At 49.7% G+C, this 21,301-nt stretch overlaps 2 protein-coding genes across 27 annotated transcripts; both read left to right on the top strand.

Moving 5' to 3' along the window:
- Positions 1-1,305: 1,305 nt before the first annotated feature.
- Positions 1,306-7,043, top strand: LOC122380883 (14 kDa phosphohistidine phosphatase-like). 2 transcript variants are annotated; one of them, XM_043364439.1, is made up of 2 exons: positions 1,306-1,431; positions 6,421-7,043. In XM_043364439.1, the coding sequence occupies exon 2, from the start codon at positions 6,434-6,436 to the stop codon at positions 6,803-6,805; it is 372 nt and encodes a 123-aa protein (XP_043220374.1). In that variant the 5' UTR covers positions 1,306-1,431; positions 6,421-6,433; the 3' UTR covers positions 6,806-7,043. The 2 variants fall into 2 exon arrangements, with proteins under 2 accessions (XP_043220374.1, XP_043220373.1); XM_043364438.1 differs by lacking the exon at positions 1,306-1,431 and adding an exon at positions 1,632-1,730 and having other exon boundaries at positions 6,424-7,043.
- On the top strand, positions 1,314-19,811 carry LOC122380881 (cilia- and flagella-associated protein 410-like). Of its 25 annotated transcripts, none has more exons than XM_043364430.1 (11): positions 1,314-1,436; positions 11,367-11,482; positions 12,011-12,076; positions 12,356-12,449; positions 12,765-12,968; positions 13,377-13,460; positions 14,395-14,520; positions 14,815-14,903; positions 16,155-16,295; positions 17,021-17,153; positions 17,684-19,811. In XM_043364430.1, exons 2-11 carry the CDS (start codon positions 11,406-11,408, stop codon positions 17,792-17,794), a joined length of 1,125 nt encoding a protein of 374 aa, XP_043220365.1. In that variant the 5' UTR covers positions 1,314-1,436; positions 11,367-11,405; the 3' UTR covers positions 17,795-19,811. The 25 variants fall into 25 exon arrangements, with proteins under 25 accessions (XP_043220365.1, XP_043220364.1, XP_043220354.1 ...); XM_043364429.1 differs by having other exon boundaries at positions 13,371-13,460; positions 14,398-14,520; XM_043364419.1 differs by having other exon boundaries at positions 13,371-13,460; positions 14,398-14,520; positions 14,815-14,930.
- Positions 19,812-21,301: the final 1,490 nt, after the last annotated feature.

The raw sequence follows: 21,301 nt of genomic DNA, 5'->3' as shown, positions 1-21,301 counted from the left end.
AACTGCAATCTACAAACATCCATGTTCTTTCTGGTTTTCTCCTGTTGAGATCCACTGCCATGCATGAACTTGATGGGCTTTTGTTGCGCTCCTCCCATGTGCAGACAGGTTTCTGCTGAAACAAAGCAAAGCAAATGTGATTAATAATGGCCCTGTTTCACCATCCAGACACTGTGTGCACTGGTAGCTACGGCATACCATAGCATCACTCAAATGACGTTGCATGTGATCTCTTAGTTTATGATCAATCGCGTTTGGAACAGAGTGAGAGGTTCTGAAAAACCGTACCAAGAACAGAGGTTTGAGTTCAAATACTGCTAGCATGCTGCTGGTGCTGGTACCGCAGCATGCTAGCGTTCTGGGATGCTGTCATAGCTTAGCGTCACAGTGAAGTTTGTTGACACTGCCATGGAAACCCAATGCTCTGACACACGCAGCGCACTGCAGTGCTCTGCCGTGAAACACCACCCATGAATGTTGGTTGCATGACCAGGATCGAAGCAGTGTGGCAGACAGTGATTTTAATTTTAATTGCACTTCCTAGAGATTAACAAGTTGTTGGTGAAATTGCTATTCATTATTCCTATTACCATTGTCTAAATTTCACATTTCAAGACAGCATCAGCATTGACATGTTATGTAAATAAGGTTTAGACTTCATGTGGCCCCGGGTTCAGCTATTAAGTAGAAGAAGGGCAAAAAATTGTCAAAAAAAAATATTTTAAAAAAATACCTGCCCTCATCAACACCTCATCTACTAATCACATATCTCAATACAATAAAACACAGATGGGTTAAACAACAAGGCCCTAAAAGCAAAAACCGTTTGAATAACAATGTAATATTTTGCAACCGCTGCACCATTACTGTCACGTACGCTATCCCTAGATTGGTTGCTGGTAAGTAGTGGTTGTCGTCATCAACTCGTCATACAGCAGCTGATTGGGATGGGCGGGGCCTATTTTTATCCAGACGATAGAGAGAGCCGGCCAAGGCGACCCGGCTCTCCCCTTGCGACACGTGCGACACGGCTTGGCGCGCGCGATCGACCTGACAATAAGCTCAAAACACTTCAAAAGATAAATCTTATCTTGATGACGTAATCATTCCTATTTATTCGAACATTATTGCATTTCGCTGTGATTCATTCTGCATTCGCTAGGAGAGCAGCCTATTGCTTTTTCTGATGAATTTGTGACGTCATCAAAACAATTTGAAGGGAAATTTATGATAAGCCTATTTGGCGCAGCTGCTTCGATGAGTGGCGCTGCTAATGGCGCTCGCGCTGCTCCCTCTCCCTAAAAATAATAAGTCCGTTGTTTTCTGATTAATTTTTGCCCGTGCTGAAGCAGGCTAGGGTTAGGTCAGGGTATATTGAGAAGTACGTAGCCTATTGAAAGTTAACCAATCCTCATCGGCTGCTTGATCACACAGAGGTAAGTTGACAATATTTACTAACTCTTAAAGTCAAATTATGACATCACATTAAAGGAAATGGTGCACTTTTAACATGAGGGTTTTAACTGGACTAGCAGTTTTGTAGCTTGAGATGAGACTTACACAAATCAGAAGGTTTTATGGCCCAACGATCACCCTAGACAAAGATATATTCCATTTCTTGTTCCGAGAAGAGTGCCTTACAAGTTGCAGAGGACTAAGGAATGTGTGCATTGCTGAGGATTGCAGCCATGTCGTCATCAGCCAATCAGCATGCTACATACAGCCAATGGGTTTGTACTTTGTACTATGCATACTGGATATGTGCTTTTAATTTTCATGTGTTTTATGTGTGTATTTTAACTCATCAGTGCAAGGGTAGGTATTAGTAAGTCTGGCGTCACACTAAGATGCCAAATGTCAACGGTTGAGAAATTCCCTAGACATCTAGATATATTCCTCGGAGCGCTGTGTGCGCTAAAGTCTCCAACCGATAACCAAAGTTAAGGTCTCAAACGATTCCTCAATTCACGGATTACCTTCGCCAAGGTTCGTGACCTCCAAGGTCGTGACCTTCCAGGTCAACATCAAGGTCAAACGCCGGAAACCGCTCTGCACGCCGAAGTTAGCGACCGATTACCAAAGTTAAGGTCTCAAACGATTCCCCAATTCATGTACGACTTTCAACGAGGTTTATGACCCTCAAGGTCATGACCTTCCAGGTCAACACCAAGGTCAAATAACAGAAAGCGCCCTACACCCGAAAGTTACCGACCGATTATCAAAGTTAATGTCTCATCCTCTATTCACAGACCACCTCCTTTGAGGAACACGAACTTCAAGGTCATGACCTTCCAGGTCCAGGTCAGTTGGAGCTGAATTCGAACTTAGCAGCCATTTGAACATTTACGAAGCAGTTTTGGAGCTTTCGTAACATGTTACGAAGCTGTCAGAGGCGATTGACACGTACGTACTACGAATACCCGTCACAACCCCTACCGGTTGACCTGACCTGACCTGACCTGACCTGGTCTAAATGCTCAAAGACATCAGCTGTGATCAAAACTAACACGATATTCGTGATCAGCACCCCGGAAAACCTCATAGCAGCCACAGTTAACGACTTTCTGACAGGTCCCGATTTTCCCGTCCTTTGGGTCATTGACCTGACCTGGAAGGTCAACCGATGACCTAGGACCTTAAAATCGGGTATCATCGGCTTCCTCTCGTGACGGGCAACACGCTCGTTTTTTCTGCGAAGCTCTAGCTCGATCAGGGGCGCCAAACGCGAGGGGGTCGTACCAACCCCCCCCCCCCCCGCTCCTGTGCCGTCGAAGGACGCGAAATGGAGACCTTAACTTTGATAATCGGTCGGTAGCTTTGGGTTGTAGGGCGCTTTCTGTGATTTGACCTTGGTGTTGACCAGGAAGGTCATGACCTTGGAGGTCATGAACGCTGGAGAAGGTAGTTCGTGAACTGTGGAATCGTTTGAGACATTAACTTTGGTAATCGGTCGCTAACTTTGCCGTGGAGAGCGGTTTCCTTCGTTTGACCTTAATATTGACCTGGAAGGTCATGACCTTGAAGGTCACGATTCACGAACCTCGCCGAAGGTAGTCCGTGAATTGGGGAATCGTTTGAGACCTTAACTTTGGAAATCGGTTGCTGACTGGCGTGTAGAGCGGTGTCCGTCGTTTGACCTTGAAGTTGACCTAGGTCATGACCTTGGAGGTTTTGAACCTCGGTGAAGGTAGTCCGTGAATTGGGGAATCGTTTGAGACCTTAACTTTGGTAATCGGTCGGTAACTTTGGCGTGTAGGGCGCTTTCTGTGATTTGACCTTGGTGTTGACCTGGAAGGTCATGGCCTTGAGGGTCATTAACCTCGGTGAATGTAGTCCGTGAATCGGGGAATCGTTTGAGACCTTAACTTTGGAAATCGGTCGCTAACTTTGGCGTGCAGAGCGGTTTCCGTCGTTTGACCTTTATGTTGACCTGGAAGGTCATGACCTTGGAGGTCATGAACCTCAGTGAAGATAGTCCGTGAATTGGGGAATCGTTTGAGACCCTCAACTTTGGTAATATGTCGGTAACTTTGACGTACACAGCGTTTCGAGAAATATCTCTAGATATCTAGGGAATTTCTCAACCGTCGACATCTGGCATCTTCGTGTGACGCCAGGCTTACTAATAGTGGTGTCAATCGGAACTTGAATCTTCGGAATTCCGATTTTGTCCAATGTCCAATTCGGAAGTTGGTTGGACAATGACAGCAGGCTTTGGACAACTTTGGACAATCGCTTGCTACACCTCAATTTTTTTTTTTATAAAGTAATCGTGTTTAACATTGATTGGCCATTAGAAAGCTCAGTTTTCCATATGATTAACACTTTTGAGCTGGTAACGATACATTAAAAGCGAATTAAATAACGGTGTTGAGTGTAAACTATTGCGTAGATGTCGGACATCTTTGGACAAATGGCTGGCTTGTAAGTATTGGACATTGGACGGACATTAAACATACGTTTTCTGAAATTGACACCACTACTTACTAATACCCAAGTGCAATGCATCGTGTTTCTTTTTCACCTTTTTCTTTTTTTAATCGGTGTCTCATTTATGTATTTTGACTCAGGCATGACATTAACCCACCACGTGGAATGGCCTGTAAATCAAAATGTACTGTACTAAGATGCAATATGATTGGTCAACGTGTAAGAAGCGTCCGCATCAAACAATTTTTTTATAGAATTTTTTTCCTCCTATGTTAAAATATAATAAATATAAAAATGTTTTGTTTTCTTTTGCTGATCATCATCAGCATAAAAAATCATAAATCCATTGCAAAAACTATTCTACAACGCGCACCGACTTACAACCGACGGGGGGCGGATGACCGCCCCCTTCCCCCCCTGAGATCTCGAGAACGAAGCAAGATAGCGACAAGCGGTAAACAGCATGGGGTATGCACGGACAAGGTCTACAATTTTTACCTACTTCATTTTCAGGTCAGGTCAACGGTGACGTCACAGGGGTCAAAAAGACAAAATGGCAGCACTAGATATGGAGTTTTTCATATATATATGTTGACCTCGAAAGGTAAAGGTCAAAGGCTGACCTCAGGTCACGTGACCTCGAGGTCATCATGTATAATTGTATATCAATCGATGCGCCTTGACGAGCTGAACACAATGAGACCATCCGCGCGGCTGTATCTCGTTCCTGTAAGAAGTTATTGGCAAAAAAAACGTTGGTGACCTTTGATGACCTCACATGACCTTACAATTGGCCAACAGCAAAACAGACCTCAAGGTAGTGAAGCCTGACCGCATATGAAGTCATGTATGGTATATGGGGCCATTCCGACGCGTGTTAGTGAAAAAAAAAAACAGGGAGTTGATTTTTCCTCCATTCACTTATAATGGGGAGGTCGAGGAATTGACCTGACCTTAGGTCATGGATATCAAAATTCCGAGATATACAAATTATAGCTACCAATGACCTAATAACATCCTGCGACTTTCAAAGGCCTCCATCATCTACTGTAGCTCTGACACGGTGACAAAGTTGCAAAAAAGTGACGAGGTTGGGTCATTCAAAGTGACCTGGTGACCTGACCTTAAGCGTTAGGAGGTTCACACTTGCACACCATGTGTAAAATTGATGAGAGAATAGTCAAACCAAATTTGGCGGCGCTACGTGCCGCGGTTTTCCCGCTATTAACGAAAAACCTCAGGGGGGCGGATAACCGCCCCCCCCCGTCGCGACGGGGGGGGGGGGCGGTTATCACCGACAGGCATTGACCTTCCAGATCAGGTCAAACAAAAAAAAAATGTTGCTGTTTTGGGTCACCGTTGGATATCAAGTGCGCTGCTCATCATATACCGATGATGATGCCGTTTTGTGGTGCCAAGCCAGCTAGAACCTCTTTGTCACATATCCGACCAGGTTTTTGCTGCTGGGGTCATTTCAGGTCAAGTTAGGTCAAGGTCAATGATAAGTGTTTGTATGTCTGTGTGTATACTGATGTGTGCACCGATTGCTTATGTGTCCATATTACATAAGATCATGAAATGAGAAGGTTTTACCAAAAATACAGTCAAAGAAACTTCACAAAAAAACTACCTGGGGGGAGGGGTGGCAACCCCCCCTCCCCCCATGTGCGGGCGAGGGTTAACATAAACATTGGTCAATCTCAAGGTCAAGTCAAGTCATAGGTCAAGTCAAATTAAACTAACTTCAAAGCTTTTGACTGAAGTTGGAAATTTGTGTAGGTCACTTTGCTTGCAGTCAAGTCTTTTCCAGCTAGAGGTTTCTGAGTTTCAATCAATCATGGCTTTTCTGGTCTTAAATAGGCATGATTCATTGGCACCCACTTGGCTCATGCTCAGCAGTCTTCATCCTACCCCCACCCCTTATCTTACTTGCTTCCTGGGCAGCACAGTGATGTGTGGTAAGCGAAGTAGCATCAAAAATCATATTAGTGGAATGCAGGCAATGTAGACCTTGCAAAATTAACCTGACCTTTGGTCAGTGGTCACTGATATTGAAAAACTGGAATCGGTGTGAGTTTTGTACATTGTGTCACTTATCAATCACTAAAAGTTGCAAAGCAGTCAGTCAGTCAGAGACCAGATTAGCTCTGATGGCCCTAAAAACCCTTTGAGGCTCTAAGTCACTTGACATAACTTGGTGGGTTACCTGGCTTTGAGGGTATGAGTCTGAACTTTAACATGTGCAGAAATGGCGTATCAAAAGGCATGCCGAAAACGGTTGCGTGGAGATACTGTACAATTTTATCGTAGTACAAACGGATCTAAATGATAAGCATATTAGAAAATGTTAACAATGTGTAATTAGTTGCTCAAGCTCAAAATCTTCCCGTGGGTGCGAGCAGTGGTTTGTTTCTGTGCTTGGGTAGTTTGTTGATCGTGCATTGTTGTGAAGGGCAAAATTAGTTATCTAAGCGCTGCTGGTGTCTCTTTCAGTGCCGAGCCAATGGCGTCGTCGGACCTCGCCAGTGTCCCTCCGGTAGAAATCGACCCAAACGGAAGATTCAAGTATGTTCTAGCCAAAGTGTACACGTCTCCAGACGCTGGCGACAATGAGTTCAAGTACTTTGTGCGCGGCTTTCAGTGGGGTGCCTTTCACGCGGACATTTTTGAAAAGTTTGAGGCGCAGATCGCGGCGCTGGGTCTGAGTGCCGAGTGTGTGGGCGGTGGTCGGATCATGCACCACGCCGACGCCAAGAAGCTGGAGGTGTTTGGCTACTCGCAGGGCTACGGTCGCGCCGACCACTCCATCACCGCTGGCCTTCTGAAGGACAAGTACCCAGACTATGAGATCACCACATCGGATGAAGGGTACTAGGTCCGGCTCCGGTAATCGGAAATGGTGGCTCCTGCTAGCCGCAGTGATAACTTCAGCTCGGCTTGGTGATAACCGTTTTTGAGCGACTTGTTGCCGCCTAATTGTGTGGTACCCCCCCCCCCCCCAACATGCAAACTGTTATGTGTTGACAATTTGTCGATCTGGATTGTTGGTCTTTGTCGTATTGCTTTTAGCAATAAAGACTGTGTCCACTTGTGCGCAGTTATTTAAACCTCAAGTCACCTTTTTGCAACTTTGTCACCGTGCCAGAGCTACAGTAGATGTCGGAGGCCTTTAAAAGTCGCAGGATTTTATAAGGTCATTAGTAGCTACAATTTGTATATCTCGGAATTTCGATATCGATGACCTAAGGTCAGGTCAATTTCTCGACCTCCCCATTATAAGTCAATGGGGGAAAAGCAACTCCCTGTTTTTACCACTAAAACGGGTCGGAATGGCCCCATAAACCATACATGACTTCATATACGATCAACCTTCACTACCTTGAGGTCTGTTTTGCTGTTGGGCAGCTGTACTAAGGTCATGTGACGTCATCAAAGTTCACCAAAGTTTTTTTTTTGCCAATAACTCCGTACAGGAACAAGATACAGCCGCGCGGATGGTCTCATTGTGTTCAGCTCGTCAAGGCGCATCGAATGATACACATGATGACCTCGAGGTCACATGACCTGAGGTCAACCTTTGACCTTAACCTTTCGAGGTCAACATATATATGGTTCGATGCGGATTGACGAGCAGATCACGATGATGCCCTTAGTTTGTTCCTATCTTGACTAGTTCGAAAGTTATTCGAGAAAAAACCCTCTCCATAAATAGCGCCGCCATTTTACTTTTTTGACCCCTGTGACGTCATCTTTGACCTGACCTGAAAGTGACCTGAGTAAAAATTGTAGAACTTGTCCGTGCGTATCCCATGCCGTTTACTGCTTGTCGCTATCTTGCTTCGTTCTCGAGATCTCAGGGGGGCGGTCATCCGCCCCCCCCCCCCCCTGTCGGTTCTAAGTTGTCGCAGACCCCCGTCGGCGCGCGGGTTAACTTCGATGGTTTTTGCCGTATGAAGGCTGAGCCGTTGAACTTGGGTCAGAATTCAGATTTGGTACATTCTGACGAAAGAGTTATAAAGGGCTATAGGGCACTATTTCTACGCTCTATTAGTTGACGAGCACGAGTTTGTACCAATAATGTCAAAATCGGAAAAAAGCTTCGATGACCTCTGGTGACCTAACCCTTGACCCAACCGACAAAAAATGACTGGAATGTTCTGAAGTGATTTGTGATATTCCGTCTTTCGACGTCCGTCCCAGCCTACACTGACATCAACTGGCTGCTTCCACTGTTGTTCTATATACCCTGGCTTCCACTGACCGCAGATCATCCACGTCAGGCCCGTCAGGGTGACTTTCCACTAGGAGTCCGATGTTCTACTAACTGGGTGACGGAAAGGTTCATGACTCTTCACATCAACCGAGCGCATTTCTGGCATTTCTGCTGTAGGTACGACGTTCCTGACTAGAGGTGCCCTTTTTCGACCCACCAGCCCGCAATGAGTGGGTAGACAAAACCCGCATGGGTTTAAGTGGGTTGTATCACCAGGAAATACCCTGGTGCGGGTTTATGCGGGCATAAAAAATATCAGAAACTTCTTAGCTAAAACAAAATAAGATTTCCCCTTGAAAATGGAAAATGAAGGAAGGCCTAGAATACACATACGCAGTAAGATGCCCTGGAAAAATATGACTAGAAAGTGGAAAAGCTTTTTGGCTGCTATGCGGGTTGTTGCGGGCTGCTACGAATGAAGTTCCCCATGCGGATAGTTGTGGGTATCTGGAGCAAGGCCATCTGGAGAAGGGTTGAGCGACTTGGATTACCAGGGATCCCCAAAAAGGGCACCTTTATTCCTGACCATGAACTTACCCATCCAGCCATAAAATGGCACTGTTGACTGTTCGGACTGTCAAAGATCAAATTTTCGTAGTTTAGGCGTTCTATTTAACCCGCGCCCCACTGGGGTCTGTGTATAACACGCCCTACTGGGGGGGGGGGGGGGGGGGCTATTCATAGCCCCCCCTCCTAACTCCGAAACTACTGGGCCGATCGTCAAAATTCAAACGGCGTCTGATAGCCCCGGAAAAACTGTCGAGCGAAACCTAATTTCGTTGACCTCGAGGTCACCGATGACGTCACAGGTCAGGTCAAAGTAAAAATTATTAGCACTTTGGCTTGTTCACATTTTGGGCTCTGGCCGCCGTCTTACAAGTCAGATCAGGCTCATTTTTGGTTTCCACACTCGTGAACAGATGCTCTAGATACCTTGCGGGTACCAAACTTGTACTTTGATTTTCAGGTCAGGGTCAGGTCATCACAGGTCACGAAAATATTATATCATGCGTCGGTCACGTGACACATGTTTTATGGTCCATTTAGGCCATAGATTTCGAATTTGATGTCGTCTATGTCATTCGAGGTCATTTTGAGTCGAATTTAGCTTAGGTCAGGTCACTTTCAGGTCAAAAAAGGTCAAATTTTGAAGTTGAAATTTTTCAACAAAAAAGGTGTCTATTGGATGCAGTTTGAGCTCAGCAACACGATGGTGCCATTTATATTGGTGTACGATGCCAAATACGTACTGAAAAATTGATTTGAAAAATTAATAATTGTGAATTTTTTGCAATAATGCGTATAACTTGGCCATTTTTGAAGATATTTAGCTAAAACTTGCTAGAGTTAGTCATAATCATGCGTTCTGTCACATATATTCCGGTTTTTTTCGAAAAGTCAAAAAAATTTGAAAAAAATATAAAAATATAAATTTTGAATATTATTATATAAAATTTTCGAAATTTTCAAAATTTTGAAAATCCGAGATAGCAGTTTGATAGCGCGGTCAATTCTGAGTTCTTTCATGCAAAGAAATTGGATCTAGCTTAAAAACTGAGCTCTTGGGAGCGATTGCCGTGGTTCAATGTTTTGCGTCGAAATCGGACGAACATGACGTCACTCTGACGTCATTTCCGGCCGACCTATGGTAGCTACGAAGTTTAAATTTTGACACAAGGTGTCAAATTGATGCAGCCGAAGGTACTGAAAGTTTGGCGTCGATCTGTCAAGCGGTTTGGAAGTTATTGCAGAAAAACGGGAGGGGGGGCTATAAATAGCCCCCCCCCCCCCCCCAGTGGGGCGCGGGTTAAGTGGGCTTGCATGCATAAAAGGGGTGCCAGAGCTCCTTTACGGCTACTAATTTCTGGCATAGGCGGCGGAACGGGGAGGGCACCGTGCCCCCCTTGGCATTTTAACATTAGCCCTATGGGCGTTGCATGGAAAGAATGGGACCAAAAGTCGGCAGTGCCCCCCGCCCCCCCCCCCCTTTCCCCTTAACTGATGGTATTCCGCCGCTACTGTTTGCTGGCACGCAATACATGAATTATTAGGTACATACACTGAATTTAGTGGTCGTATCTCTACTATAGTCGTGCCGTAATATGGCGCGCCGCGCCGCAAATGGATCTAAATGTTGTTGATGTTTCTTTCTCGGTGATTTCTTTCAGGTGATGAGTGGAATGGATAGGTGTCCTTTGGACTGGAATACTTACTGAAATCATTAACTAGATGATGCTAACCTGCCAGTTTTCCTAAGATAGGACTCAAGAATTTTTTCGGTACTGTGAAGTGTGAAGGTACGGAGAGTGAGATTGAAGAAGGGACCTTCTCTGTTTTTGCTGCTGGTGGCGAAGCGGTTCAGGTTATGGCTCAGTGGTCAGCAGTGTTGCTTATATCAATATGTTGTTTCCAGTTGCTTTGCTTCACAGGATTTCTTAGTTGAGGATCATTTTTCAATTTTTGATGTGAATCGCCTCTCTGTGTTTTACTGGTTTATTCCAAGATGCCCAAAGTTGTGGTGTTACCTGAACAGGTGTTCAGGTGTTATGCATGGTGGGGTCATTGTAGGCCAAACACAGTCAAGGCCTGTCACATTTCAGTGTTCATGCTGTGTGTATAGCTGTTATAAGCTAAATGCTCTGTATGATAAAGCATGTGAAAAACAAACAAACAAACAAACAAAACACATTTATTAGACATAAAATGGAGATAAGCAAATAGTCCAGGTGGTGGTGCAAAAGCTGATGCTTAAATCGAGGCACCACCACCTGGCAACGTAAACAGAATAAATGAATATGGTACAATCCAGGGCCGCGGAGAGTCAGGTCGGCTGCCGCGACAGTTGGCATTGATAAGCGGTGATAGCGGGCCGGCGCCAGTCCACCGAGACGGGGCTATGTCAGTCTGGAGGTGTTTTTGAGGAAGGATTGAAAGGCAAGGAGAACCTGAGGTGCGTTTTGCTTTGTCGTGTTGTGTCCGTGTAGAAGTGTGTCTAATAATAAAAACAGCAGCCTTCCATGTATTTGGCTTTACTGCGGGAACAAATGTTAAACAACAAACATGAGTACAATCATAACTGAGTAGGAGTTGTAAAATGCCCTGATGATGAACCACCTGTTTTCTGCCTTGTGTTTACTCATGAAATTTCTCTTTCATTTCCTAGCTATATGGGTTGAGCAAGTCAGGTTGTGGAACAACAGCCATGAAGCTGACGGAAGACATGGTGGTAGCAAGGAGTCGTGGAGCTGAGCTCAACAGCATCAGGAAGCTCAACTGCTGGTCAGTTTATCAACTCAAAAGCAAATGAGAGCTGCCTAAACAGGCAGGATCTTTTGGTCAATGCTGACCAAGAGATCCTGAATCATAACATTGAACTCCAGCTTCCAATGTGAAATGAGCTGTGAATTAAAATTTTGCAGTTTATAATCTAATAACAGGGCAATATTTGCTGCCTTCCCGACTGAGACTTGAGAGCAGTTAACAATCAATCACTTTGAATAATGCTTAAATAAGTTTCTTTTTAGTGTATTTTCCCATAAGGTGCTAGTTATTGCAAGTTATTGTTGTGATATGTGAGCCATAAAACTCACTTGTGTTGTGTTCCATATCTAGCTGTTTGGTCTAAGCAATCAGATGACTTGGTCTACCATAGCATGCACATGGGCACTGATCACCTTTAATTTGGGCACTGAGAGTCTATAGCTGTGTATGCCACTGATGGCAAGTTGGGTGACATGACATTTTGCCACTGACATTGTCTCAAGGTTAGTGGTTTTGTGGGTGACCCCATTTGGTTTATGTTCACAGGGGAAGTGAGATATCAGATGTCGCAGTTGTTAGGAAGCTCCCAAATATTGAAGTTCTAGCCCTCAGGTGGGTTCACTGTTCTGTGTAGGCATTTGTCTAGAATCACTAGCATGTCTTTTTATTTGAAACAGGAGATGATAAGTAGCCAGCTAGCACATAGTTTTAACATTGCTTAGCTAGTTAAGCAGTAAAATGGTGCAATAAAAGCAGTCATTTTTTAAGGTTATGCTTCATAGATGCATTAAATTTTTTTCTGCCAGCAATATACAATGTTTTGGACTTCAATATTTGAATGGATGCTAGAATGTTTTGTTGCTGTCTCATTTGTTGCTTGTATTTTTACAGTGTCAACAACATCAGCACATTGGCTGACTTTCAGCATTGCCAGAACCTATCAGAGCTCTACATTCGACAGAACAACATTCAGGACCTTAATGAGGTAATTAATTGTATAAACACACATTGTGTGCTGAGTTTGCCCAGTAGATATGAGCAACAAAGCTCTTCTTCAGAATTATACCTTTACCTTCCCACCCTCATGACAAGTCAATGTTCATCAATTATAGTCAAAGACCCTATGTCTGTGGAGTGTAGAGGTATGTTGTAGTTTATGAATAAGTTGTTAATTTTTACCTTTGAACTGTCAAGGTTTATTTAAAATTTGTATCCATAGATGGAGACCTTGGCACTGCATTATGGTTATGGTGCCTACATCTGGCTAAGAAACTTAATTGTTAACTCTCTGTCTGCCCAGGTCGTCTACCTGAAGGAGCTCCCCAAGCTGAAGGCGCTCTGGCTGGCGGACAACCCGTGCGCCAAGCGCGAGGGCTACCGTCTGGCGATCCTGCGCGCGCTGCCGCACCTGCAGAAGCTGGACAACGCGCCTGTCGAGAGTGAGGAGGTGCACCAGGCCATGATCCACGGCGAGGACCTGGTCCACCCGCAGGATGCTATGGAGGTGAGCAGTGAGCACCCCGCCTCCGGGCCGGGTCTGGTCCCTGGATAACCAGCGTGAAAGGTACCGTCTCCGTGAAAACGGCGAGTTTAGCTGGCCGGCCGACCGATCCACGGCCAGCATGTTGGCAGGTGTTGGCACGTTTTTGTTAGATCATTGCACATTGGAGCTAATTGGTGTGAATAATGTGTTCCATCGAATTATGTGGTTTTTACCTATTGATGTTCAGCGCTGCCTCTCTTATTTTGTAACTAAGATGGTACGATCAGATCAGCTGGGATCCCCAATAGTGGTCTGTGTAGCGCCGGCCGTGGGCTCGCCCTCGCCGGTCTCCCGTACGATAGGGGTCGCTCCCGTAGAGGTGCTGTATCGCCTGGCCCCCGGCTGGCCCCGGTGCCTGGACAGATGCAGCGTCAGCGGCAGCAGCAGCAGTACCGTCGCCAGGAGTCGGATTCGCGCCGCTCCAGCCACGCCAGCAGCTACGGATACCAGCAGGTACCGGCCCGGCAGCGGCCGCCCCAGTCTGTGCTCGCCGGCCGGGGTCTCGGCCCGCGGCCGTCAGGCTGTACTAACGCTACCAGCCCTGAACCCACTAACACGTGAATGGTGTGCGGTGCGCGAGTGTGTGGGTATGCGGCCTGTGCTAACTACCGCGGCCGCCCTGCCCGTCTGATATGCCTCGAGGTGGACGAACCCAGCGAAAGTCGAGGGTGGCGCCCTTTACAATGTCTTCTGTGCATTCTACGTGTACGTGAAATGTTCCGTAAAAACAATTTGTGTATGGAGACCGGGTATCTGGTTTTTAGGCTAGTGTGTAGTTACATCCCCCCTTTCACCGTGATTCCCGAATGAGAGTGACCGTGGCTGTAACCCACGCTTGTCATCCACTTAGCTCGCTTTCCCACATAATTCCAAACAACTTTCGGCATCACCAGTTCATTAGTATTTTGTCTTGCATTCTAACCTGCTTCTAAGTTTCTACCTTATAAGTATTACCCTGTCTTGCATTTGCTGCCTGCTTTTGCCCAGCTGACTTATCCTGGACCGGCTTTGTTACCTGCTTTGAGCTTCCATTTGTGTCTCCGAGTGTTTGTCAAGGGTGTTTATTCTCGTTCATTAATTCGGGTTTCGGTATGTTCAAAACGCGTTTCTAGTTGCTTATGATGTGTTCGCATATTTGAGTTCGCGCTCATTGGTAAACAAAATTAGCTTAAAAGCTTATGGCAGACAGGCGATCCCTTATTCTTTGGCACGGAAACAGATCATCCTGGCGTTAGTGTGTCAATTCTCCCGCCATTATTCCATCCTGCCGCCCCGTCCGCAGCCTGCTCCAGCGCAGTACCCTTCTAAACCCCTCCCGGTTCCCAACCCCAGCCTACTGTCCGTTTAATACCCGACCTGACTGTGCGCTGACGCCCGTGCCCGGCAGCAGCAGCAGCCGTCCAAGAGTTACAGCGACGACCCGGAGCCGCCGCCGGTTCAGCAGAGAGCCCGCTCGCCCGACTACTACCCTCCGCAGCAGCAGTCGCAGCAGCAGCACAGCTACTCGCAGCAGGCGAGTGAAAAGCTAGGACTTTACCATTCCTCGCAGAGGGTTTATCGACTAATCGTTGATTGAAGCTCAAAGGATTCAGGATTAGCTGTTAAGGTATCGGCAAAAGTTTAATATTCCGGGTTCGAAAGGAGCTCAAATAAAAAAACATTGGCCAATAATTATAACATCACTTTTGTCTGTAAGGTTATGCTCCTACCATAACACGCCTTGCAGTCACGAAGACCATACCAGGAGCAACGGCAGCAGCCTGTCTGGCCCGCCGCCGTGTTCTGACCTCCCATCTCCGTGTTCCAGCCGCCGTACCGGGAGAGTTCGCCGCCGTACTACGAGGCGTCTCCGTCGTCGGGCTCGGCACCGGCGCCGTCCCAGTACTACGAGGACAGGTACAAGGCCGCCACCTGCCCAGTACAGTACGTCACCGTCCGGCCGCGTGTACCGCCGCGTACCACCGCACCGCACGCCGACGCACGGGCGCGGGCTGCATGGGTCGCTGAGATCGCCCTGTAGATGGCAGGGGTTGTTGAACGGAGGGCTGGTGGTCCTGCAGTGTAGGTGGCAGATGGCTGGAAGACGGGAGAGCGGGGATGCCGGACGGGAGGGGCAGATATCCCTGTGGTTGGTAGAGATGACGAATGGGAAGGACGGTCAACTGATGGTGTTAGGCCCGAGTTGTGGACGGATGGGCTGGTAAGTGACAGGTGGTAACCCTGTAGATGGGAGAAATGGGAACTGGGAAGGGTAGCAGGACGTGGCCCTGCCGTTAGTCGTTTGACATTTTCTGAATCTGATCCACCAACAGTTCGTACTTCGTAGTCTGGCTTACAATCAGTTGGTCGAGATAGCCAGGTCTTATGAGATTCCACCAACTCACACACCCTCTCACTCACCCGGCACTACATGTGCGTGGCAACACGGTCTCAGTTTTAGAGCCTTGGTCACAATCCGGAGTCAGCAGACTTACCTGCCAGTCGAAAGTGGCTATCGTCCCCTGGTCATATGTGTCCTAAATTGCAAGCGACTGCCTGCTGTCTTTGTCTCTGTCTGCGAATGGGTGTATGCGGTCGTACTAAGTGTTGGTGTGGAGTGGAATGCATGTACTGAATGTGTGTTTGTGTATCTATGCCCATACTGCATTGAGCTCGCGCTTGAGCATGTGCTCTTATTGTGGAACTTGCGGTGTTTTCTTTAACGATAGGTTATTAGGACATAAGAAGCTTTATTGAGGCTTCCAACCATCAATTCACGGCGGCTGAGTTAATTATTAAGTGGTTGGCGCTTGACCATTACTGCGTGAAAATGGCTTGTAATGCATATTGCAAATGCCTGCTTGGGGCGGCTAAAATGCATTATTTATGTTTTAGCGCAAAATCGTGGTATCTATTACAGTGATTCGTTTTGTGCCGGCGATCCCTCGCAAGGCATCATTATATCGCTCGCAGCTGCTCTTTTGTTTCCCTATTTCCACGCCAAATTTTGTTAAGTTTCAACCAACTTATGGTTCTAAAACTCGCACGTATAAAGGTTTTCTTGCGCTATTTCTGTTTCACACTCTGCTGGCTCGAAGTGCTTTGTGCTATCGCCAAACCTAATCAGACAGGCCCGTGTTCACGTGTGCGGTCGTCTGCTGTTGACAGCCGGTCGCCGAGCGATGCTCCGTCGCAGCGCAACAGCTTCAGCAGCTACCGCGAGCCGCCGAGTGGCTATCGGGAGAGCGGCTACCGGGAGGAGGCGCCGCCGCCGCGCGCACGCCGCTCCGTCGTCAGTCCAGAGAGACAGTACGTGGGGACGGGCGACGCAGGAGGGTGTGTCCCGAGGGAGAGAGAGGCGGGGGCCGCAAGAGATAGAGGGGTGGGGTGCTGGAGGAGGGAGAGGGGGTATCGCAGTAGCAGGAAAGGGTGCGGCTGCGTGGTGACATAGGACAGGTTCATGTCACTGACCGGATTTGAAGGGACATCGTTTGGATTGTGCTGATATTGAAACATTGCTTAAAATGACGCATTGATGCGTGAATTTGAGAGTACTAGGCAGCTTCAAATGAGTTTTTTGGGTGCTTCAAGTCGATAGCAGTGGAGAGGAACAGTAACGCCCATCTGAACGTCATATTCTCCGTGTTAGGTAGTAGGTCCACCCCTGCCAGTGACGAGACGGGTACCGGGGTTGTGTCCTATTCTCTGACCCGCCCTCTCCCCTCCGTCAAGTACACCCCTGCCAGTGACGGAGACAGGTACCGGGGTTGTGTCCTATTCTCTGACCCGCCCTCTCCCCTCCGTCAAGTACACCCCTGCCAGTGACGGAGACAGGTACCGAGGCCGTCCTATTCTCTGATCCGCCCCTCTTCGCTGTCAGGTACACCCCTCCCAGTGACGGAGACGGGTACCGAGGCTGTGTGCCCTCCATTCTGATCCGCCCCTCTTCCCTGTGACAGGTACACCCCTGCCAGTGACGGAGACGGGTACCGAGGCCGTCCTATTCTCTGATCCGCCCCTCTTCCCTGTGACAGGTACACGCCTGCCAGTGACGGAGACGGGTATCGGGGCGGCGCCGACCCGCCGGCCTCCAGTCGCTCCGAGGCGTACAGTGAACACAGCCACAGCTCGCTGAGGCAGTACGAGGCTGCCCGGCCCAAACGCAAGGTAGGCTCTCACTTCCCCCACCCGGCTGTATATCACAGCAGAGTGACACAGCGCGGAAGCGGACGGCCGTTCAGCGCGACCTAACGGCGGTCCTGGCGGTGGGCGTGTGCGGACAATCATTGGAACTCATCTCCGGTGCTGTTTTAGAATCGGCGCGGTTGTGGCGGTGTTTCTCGATTCTTCTGACCAGGATGTGAATGCCTTGTGGAGAGAATTGAGCAATGTTCACGGAACTTCACTGCTGTTTGATAACACATCATTTAGATGACCCTTCGTCATTCAAGTTCCGCTTTATTGATCCGTTTGGAAATAGCTGTGATGACACGCAATAGTGCAATGCGTCGGCACTGCTGGATTGCACTGTCTAAGCGCGCACAGGCACGTCGCAGCCAACGTGCGAACCCTTCCTTCCCATTGCGTAACTGCCGTTTGCGCCATCGCTGGGTGGTGCTGCTCTGTCAGTCGGGACGGCGCGGCGGGCCGTCCGCGCTTCGCCACTGACCGGCGCACCCTGGCCGGCCTGCTTTCAGAGTCCGAACGTGCTGTCGGCGGTGCTGTGTTTGATCAAGGAACTGGACCTGCACGGCCTGGAGGTGGTGGATACGGCTGTCCGCTGCCGCATCCAGGAGCTCGAGGACTGAGCGGGGCCGTCCGCTAACGGAGCTGGCACCGTCTCGGTCTCCACCTGCCCGCACAGCAGCCACAGTAGCGCGCGGTAACCTGTAACCTGCTGTCACCCTTCCTAGTCACCCTGCCCTTCCTTATCAGCGCGGATCGTGCACAAAGCTCAACACCCCCTATCTGCGGACGTCCTGTCTGTCTGTCTGGTCTGCCCTCGGTCCTGACCCCGCCATCGCCAGCTGTATCCTCGCCACCCCCAGCTGTACCCTCCCCGGTCCAACTGCAGCTGCTGTCTGTACTGCACAATTTTCTCTTCCGGCCGGCCCCGCTACTTAGCCAGTCAATGGCCCCTGTCAGGCGCACGTACTTGTGAGCGATGTCGGCCCGTGGCCCCGTATCCGCTCCGTTTACGGCGCTCGCACGGACGGACTGTCTGCCGGCCCCGCGGCCATCAGCAGATGGGCCCTGTCCGGCACCGCCCGACCCGTGGTGGCTCCGTGGATTTCCTGTGTTCGGCCGATGTTTCTCCCCTGTGACACAGGGTCGTAGCCGCGTCTCAGGCCCGGAACGCCCCTGATGCCCCCCAGTGATCAGGTCGCGGGGTTCGAGCGGGACGTCGAAGTCACTTCGAAGCTGATTTGATCACAGATCTGTTTGCGCCGTCCAGCTAAAGACACGCGTTACTCATAGGCACCGTGCGGGGTAAAGACGATGGTCAGGCCAAGCCGCTTTGCAATTGGTTGCTTTTGGAGTTTGAATGGCAATCGGAGTGCAGTATTTTCAGATAGGAGAACGACCGTGATTTCCAAGATGATTTGGAACATGAGATTATTGAAGCAGTGGCATGGGAACCCTGGACAGTACCTATTTGTTACGACCAACGGTCTGTATCGTTGAAGGATGGATAGATTTATGAGGGTAAGGAGTAAGGAGCATCGCTAGCAACATTAGCACCCGTCACCGAACTGATATTTAATTGTAGTTAGCGCGGTCGTCCGATGGACGGGTACGACGGGTGGGCGGCGGCACTAAGACTACTATAATTCAGGTGGCCGGAGGCCGGCAGTGTCCGGCGCCAATATCCGGTTACCTGGGGCGCACACAGACGGATGGCCGTCTATCCGCGCGGCGCGGCAATCGGCCCCGTCCAGCGGCGCCGCCGTCCGTCTCCGTCACCAATCTGACGCGGCAGTCGGCCGGCGGCGGCGCGCCGCATCTGTACACGTAACGAGAGCTCACGAATCGCACCGCGCACCGTCGGCCGCGATCTAACCAACGGCGCTCACAACACACGCTGGGTCCAAGGCTTTAGTAAGATACGTTGTTTTAGATTTGCGTTAAGTATAGGATTTCTGGGAAATCCGTTCGTCTATAAGTTGCGTGAGCATAATAGAGAGATCGGTTTAACGTTGACCGTCGCGGGTAACTGCGAATATGATGGCCCAATTGTAACGCTTGAGACTCAAAACAACGCTCAAACGGTTGCGGCCGCGGCCGAGCACATGCTACTGTACTGGTTCTTTGTGCGGGTTTTGTCGGAGCGATTCACGACGGATAATGTGATTTCACCAATCCTGTGTGGCTGCCTGTGCGCCTGTTATTGTAGCACTGCCCGAGAATCTCTTGTTCTCAATGTAATGTGTTATGCGCTCTGTTCGCTTCATCTGTGTCAGATCTGAAGTATTTTGTCGCTCATCACATTCTGTGTCCCATATCGGCTTCAAGGCGTTTGGCTGAACGCTTGGTTTCGGCCTACTTTGACGCCCATCTAAGAATAGTGTGTCCGGACGTGATCGTACCGAGATGAAGATGAGGTTTTCGTGTAACGAAATCTCTCGGCCTGCGAGAACCATGTACTCATGTGAGCAGCCCGGCCCGCCCAGCCCGCTGTCGTGTTGTAACACCGGCTGGGGTCGGCGGCGGCAGCGGCGCGGTCCGGCCGGCCAGCGCCAGGCGCCGCGCCGCCCGCCTCGTATGTGATAAGATGCTGGCGTAATTCACACTTGTTTTAGTTTTGTAATAAATCTACTTGTCGGAGGCCGTGTGTTCGTTGACCACTCTTCATTAGCCGTGGGACGAGTGTCTGGGCTAATTGGACGAGGCGCCCATGGGCCGTCTCCGAGTGGGCAGCCGCCGGGCCGGCCGGCGCTCAATATCACTAATGCAGCCGTCGGCGGGCCGCCGCCTGTTGCAGCGTTCTCCGCGCCGGCGACACGTCGCCGCCATCAGCAGATGACGGTCTCTGTTCGTGACGTCATCCGCACGGACGGACGGACAGCGCGCCGGTCAGCGGGCACACGTGCCGGGGAGGGGGGCACACGCACTGAGCTGGCTGAGGTTGGGGGGCTGGCGACGGCCTCCGCCCGGGCACGCGCCGCGCTGCTGGATGTGTGGTCTGCCGCATCAACACTGGATGTGTGCCTGGTCTGCCCCAGTGGCTGATGCCGGGGCAGACCAAGGATGGCCCTGATACGCAGGTGTTTGTACTGGATGATGACTTTCAGCTGCGAGAGCTGCAATGCAATGAATGTATGACGTAACCGCACTTAGCAAGCTGCGAAATTGCTTTCCAAATTTCCCACATTCCATTTTGGTATCCCTGCGTCAAGTGAACTCCGAGCGGGGCTCTGCCAATGCGATGCGCGTCTCGACTGTTGATTGCGCCCACCGCGTCCGTGTCGGGCCATGCATCTGGCGTCAGTGCGTGGGTTTGTTACGTGATGTCGGCGATTGGTGTTGCAGCGCGGCTCGAGCAGGATGCTCCGGGCAGATGATCTCAAATACCGACACGCATGCCCGAGCACATTACACATGTGCAATCACGTGATGGGAAATATCCAGCAGTGCGCAGTGGTGTGCGACGAAGGAACACATCTCATGCGGTCATGGCGCCTGCCCGGAGCGGCGTCCCTGTAATACCGACTCCCACCACCGCAATCGGACTAGGAATCTACCAGATTGGTTCGGAGAATACACATTGCACATCGCAATTTTTAATCCAGAGCGTATCAAACTCATGCTCTTGCGCACCACTCCAGCCGCTGCGTTCGGTTGGCACCCGGGAACATTGCTCGGAACGGACGACGCTGCGTCATAAAGACGCCCACCGTTGAAATTCGGCGACCATTGTCGCCTGGGTCGCACGGCCAACCTACGCGTCTGCCGGCGGCCCCGACCGTGTCGCGCCCAGTTAGGTTTGTCTGTAGACGTGAGTGTCGGCCGGGGGCACCATAATCGGACGGCCGACAGGGCGCTCAGCCCCCGCGGCCGGACAGCCAGCGGCCACACCGGACACCCGCGCTACCCCGGCGGCAGATTGGAGAGCACGGCTTCCTTACGAGCCTCGGAGCACGGCTGTGACCGTCCTCTCGTCGTAGGCCCGGCGGCTCAAGCAATCCAGCTTCCGTCATTTCAGCAACCCGAGGTCCCGGCCTCGGACTGGCCCTTCTGAGCATTGGATGTCTGCTGGACCGCCAGAACGGCGGATGCCCCACTAGACCGACCGGGCGGGGATGTCTGCTGGGCCG

The sequence above is a fragment of the Amphibalanus amphitrite genome, unplaced genomic scaffold (genome assembly GCF_019059575.1).
Source record: "Amphibalanus amphitrite isolate SeventyFive unplaced genomic scaffold, NRLGWU_Aamphi_draft 000109F_arrow, whole genome shotgun sequence".
NCBI classification, from domain to species: Eukaryota; Metazoa; Arthropoda; class Thecostraca; order Balanomorpha; family Balanidae; genus Amphibalanus; species Amphibalanus amphitrite.
This window is presented reverse-complemented; position numbering and strand designations above follow the sequence as displayed.

Coding starts and splice junctions, on each gene's coding strand:
- LOC122380883 (XM_043364438.1), top strand. CDS start 1,711: ATGCTACATACAGCCAATGG. Junction 1,731..6,423: donor ATGCTACATACAGCCAATGG/GTTTGTACTTTG, acceptor TGTCTCTTTCAG/TGCCGAGCCAATGGCGTCGT.
- LOC122380881 (XM_043364413.1), top strand. CDS start 11,406: ATGAAGCTGACGGAAGACATGGTGGTAGCAAGGAGTCGTGGAGCTGAG. Junction 11,483..12,010: donor ATCAGGAAGCTCAACTGCTG/GTCAGTTTATCA, acceptor TTATGTTCACAG/GGGAAGTGAGATATCAGATG. Junction 12,969..13,370: donor ACCCGCAGGATGCTATGGAG/GTGAGCAGTGAG, acceptor GTGCCTGGACAG/ATGCAGCGTCAGCGGCAGCA.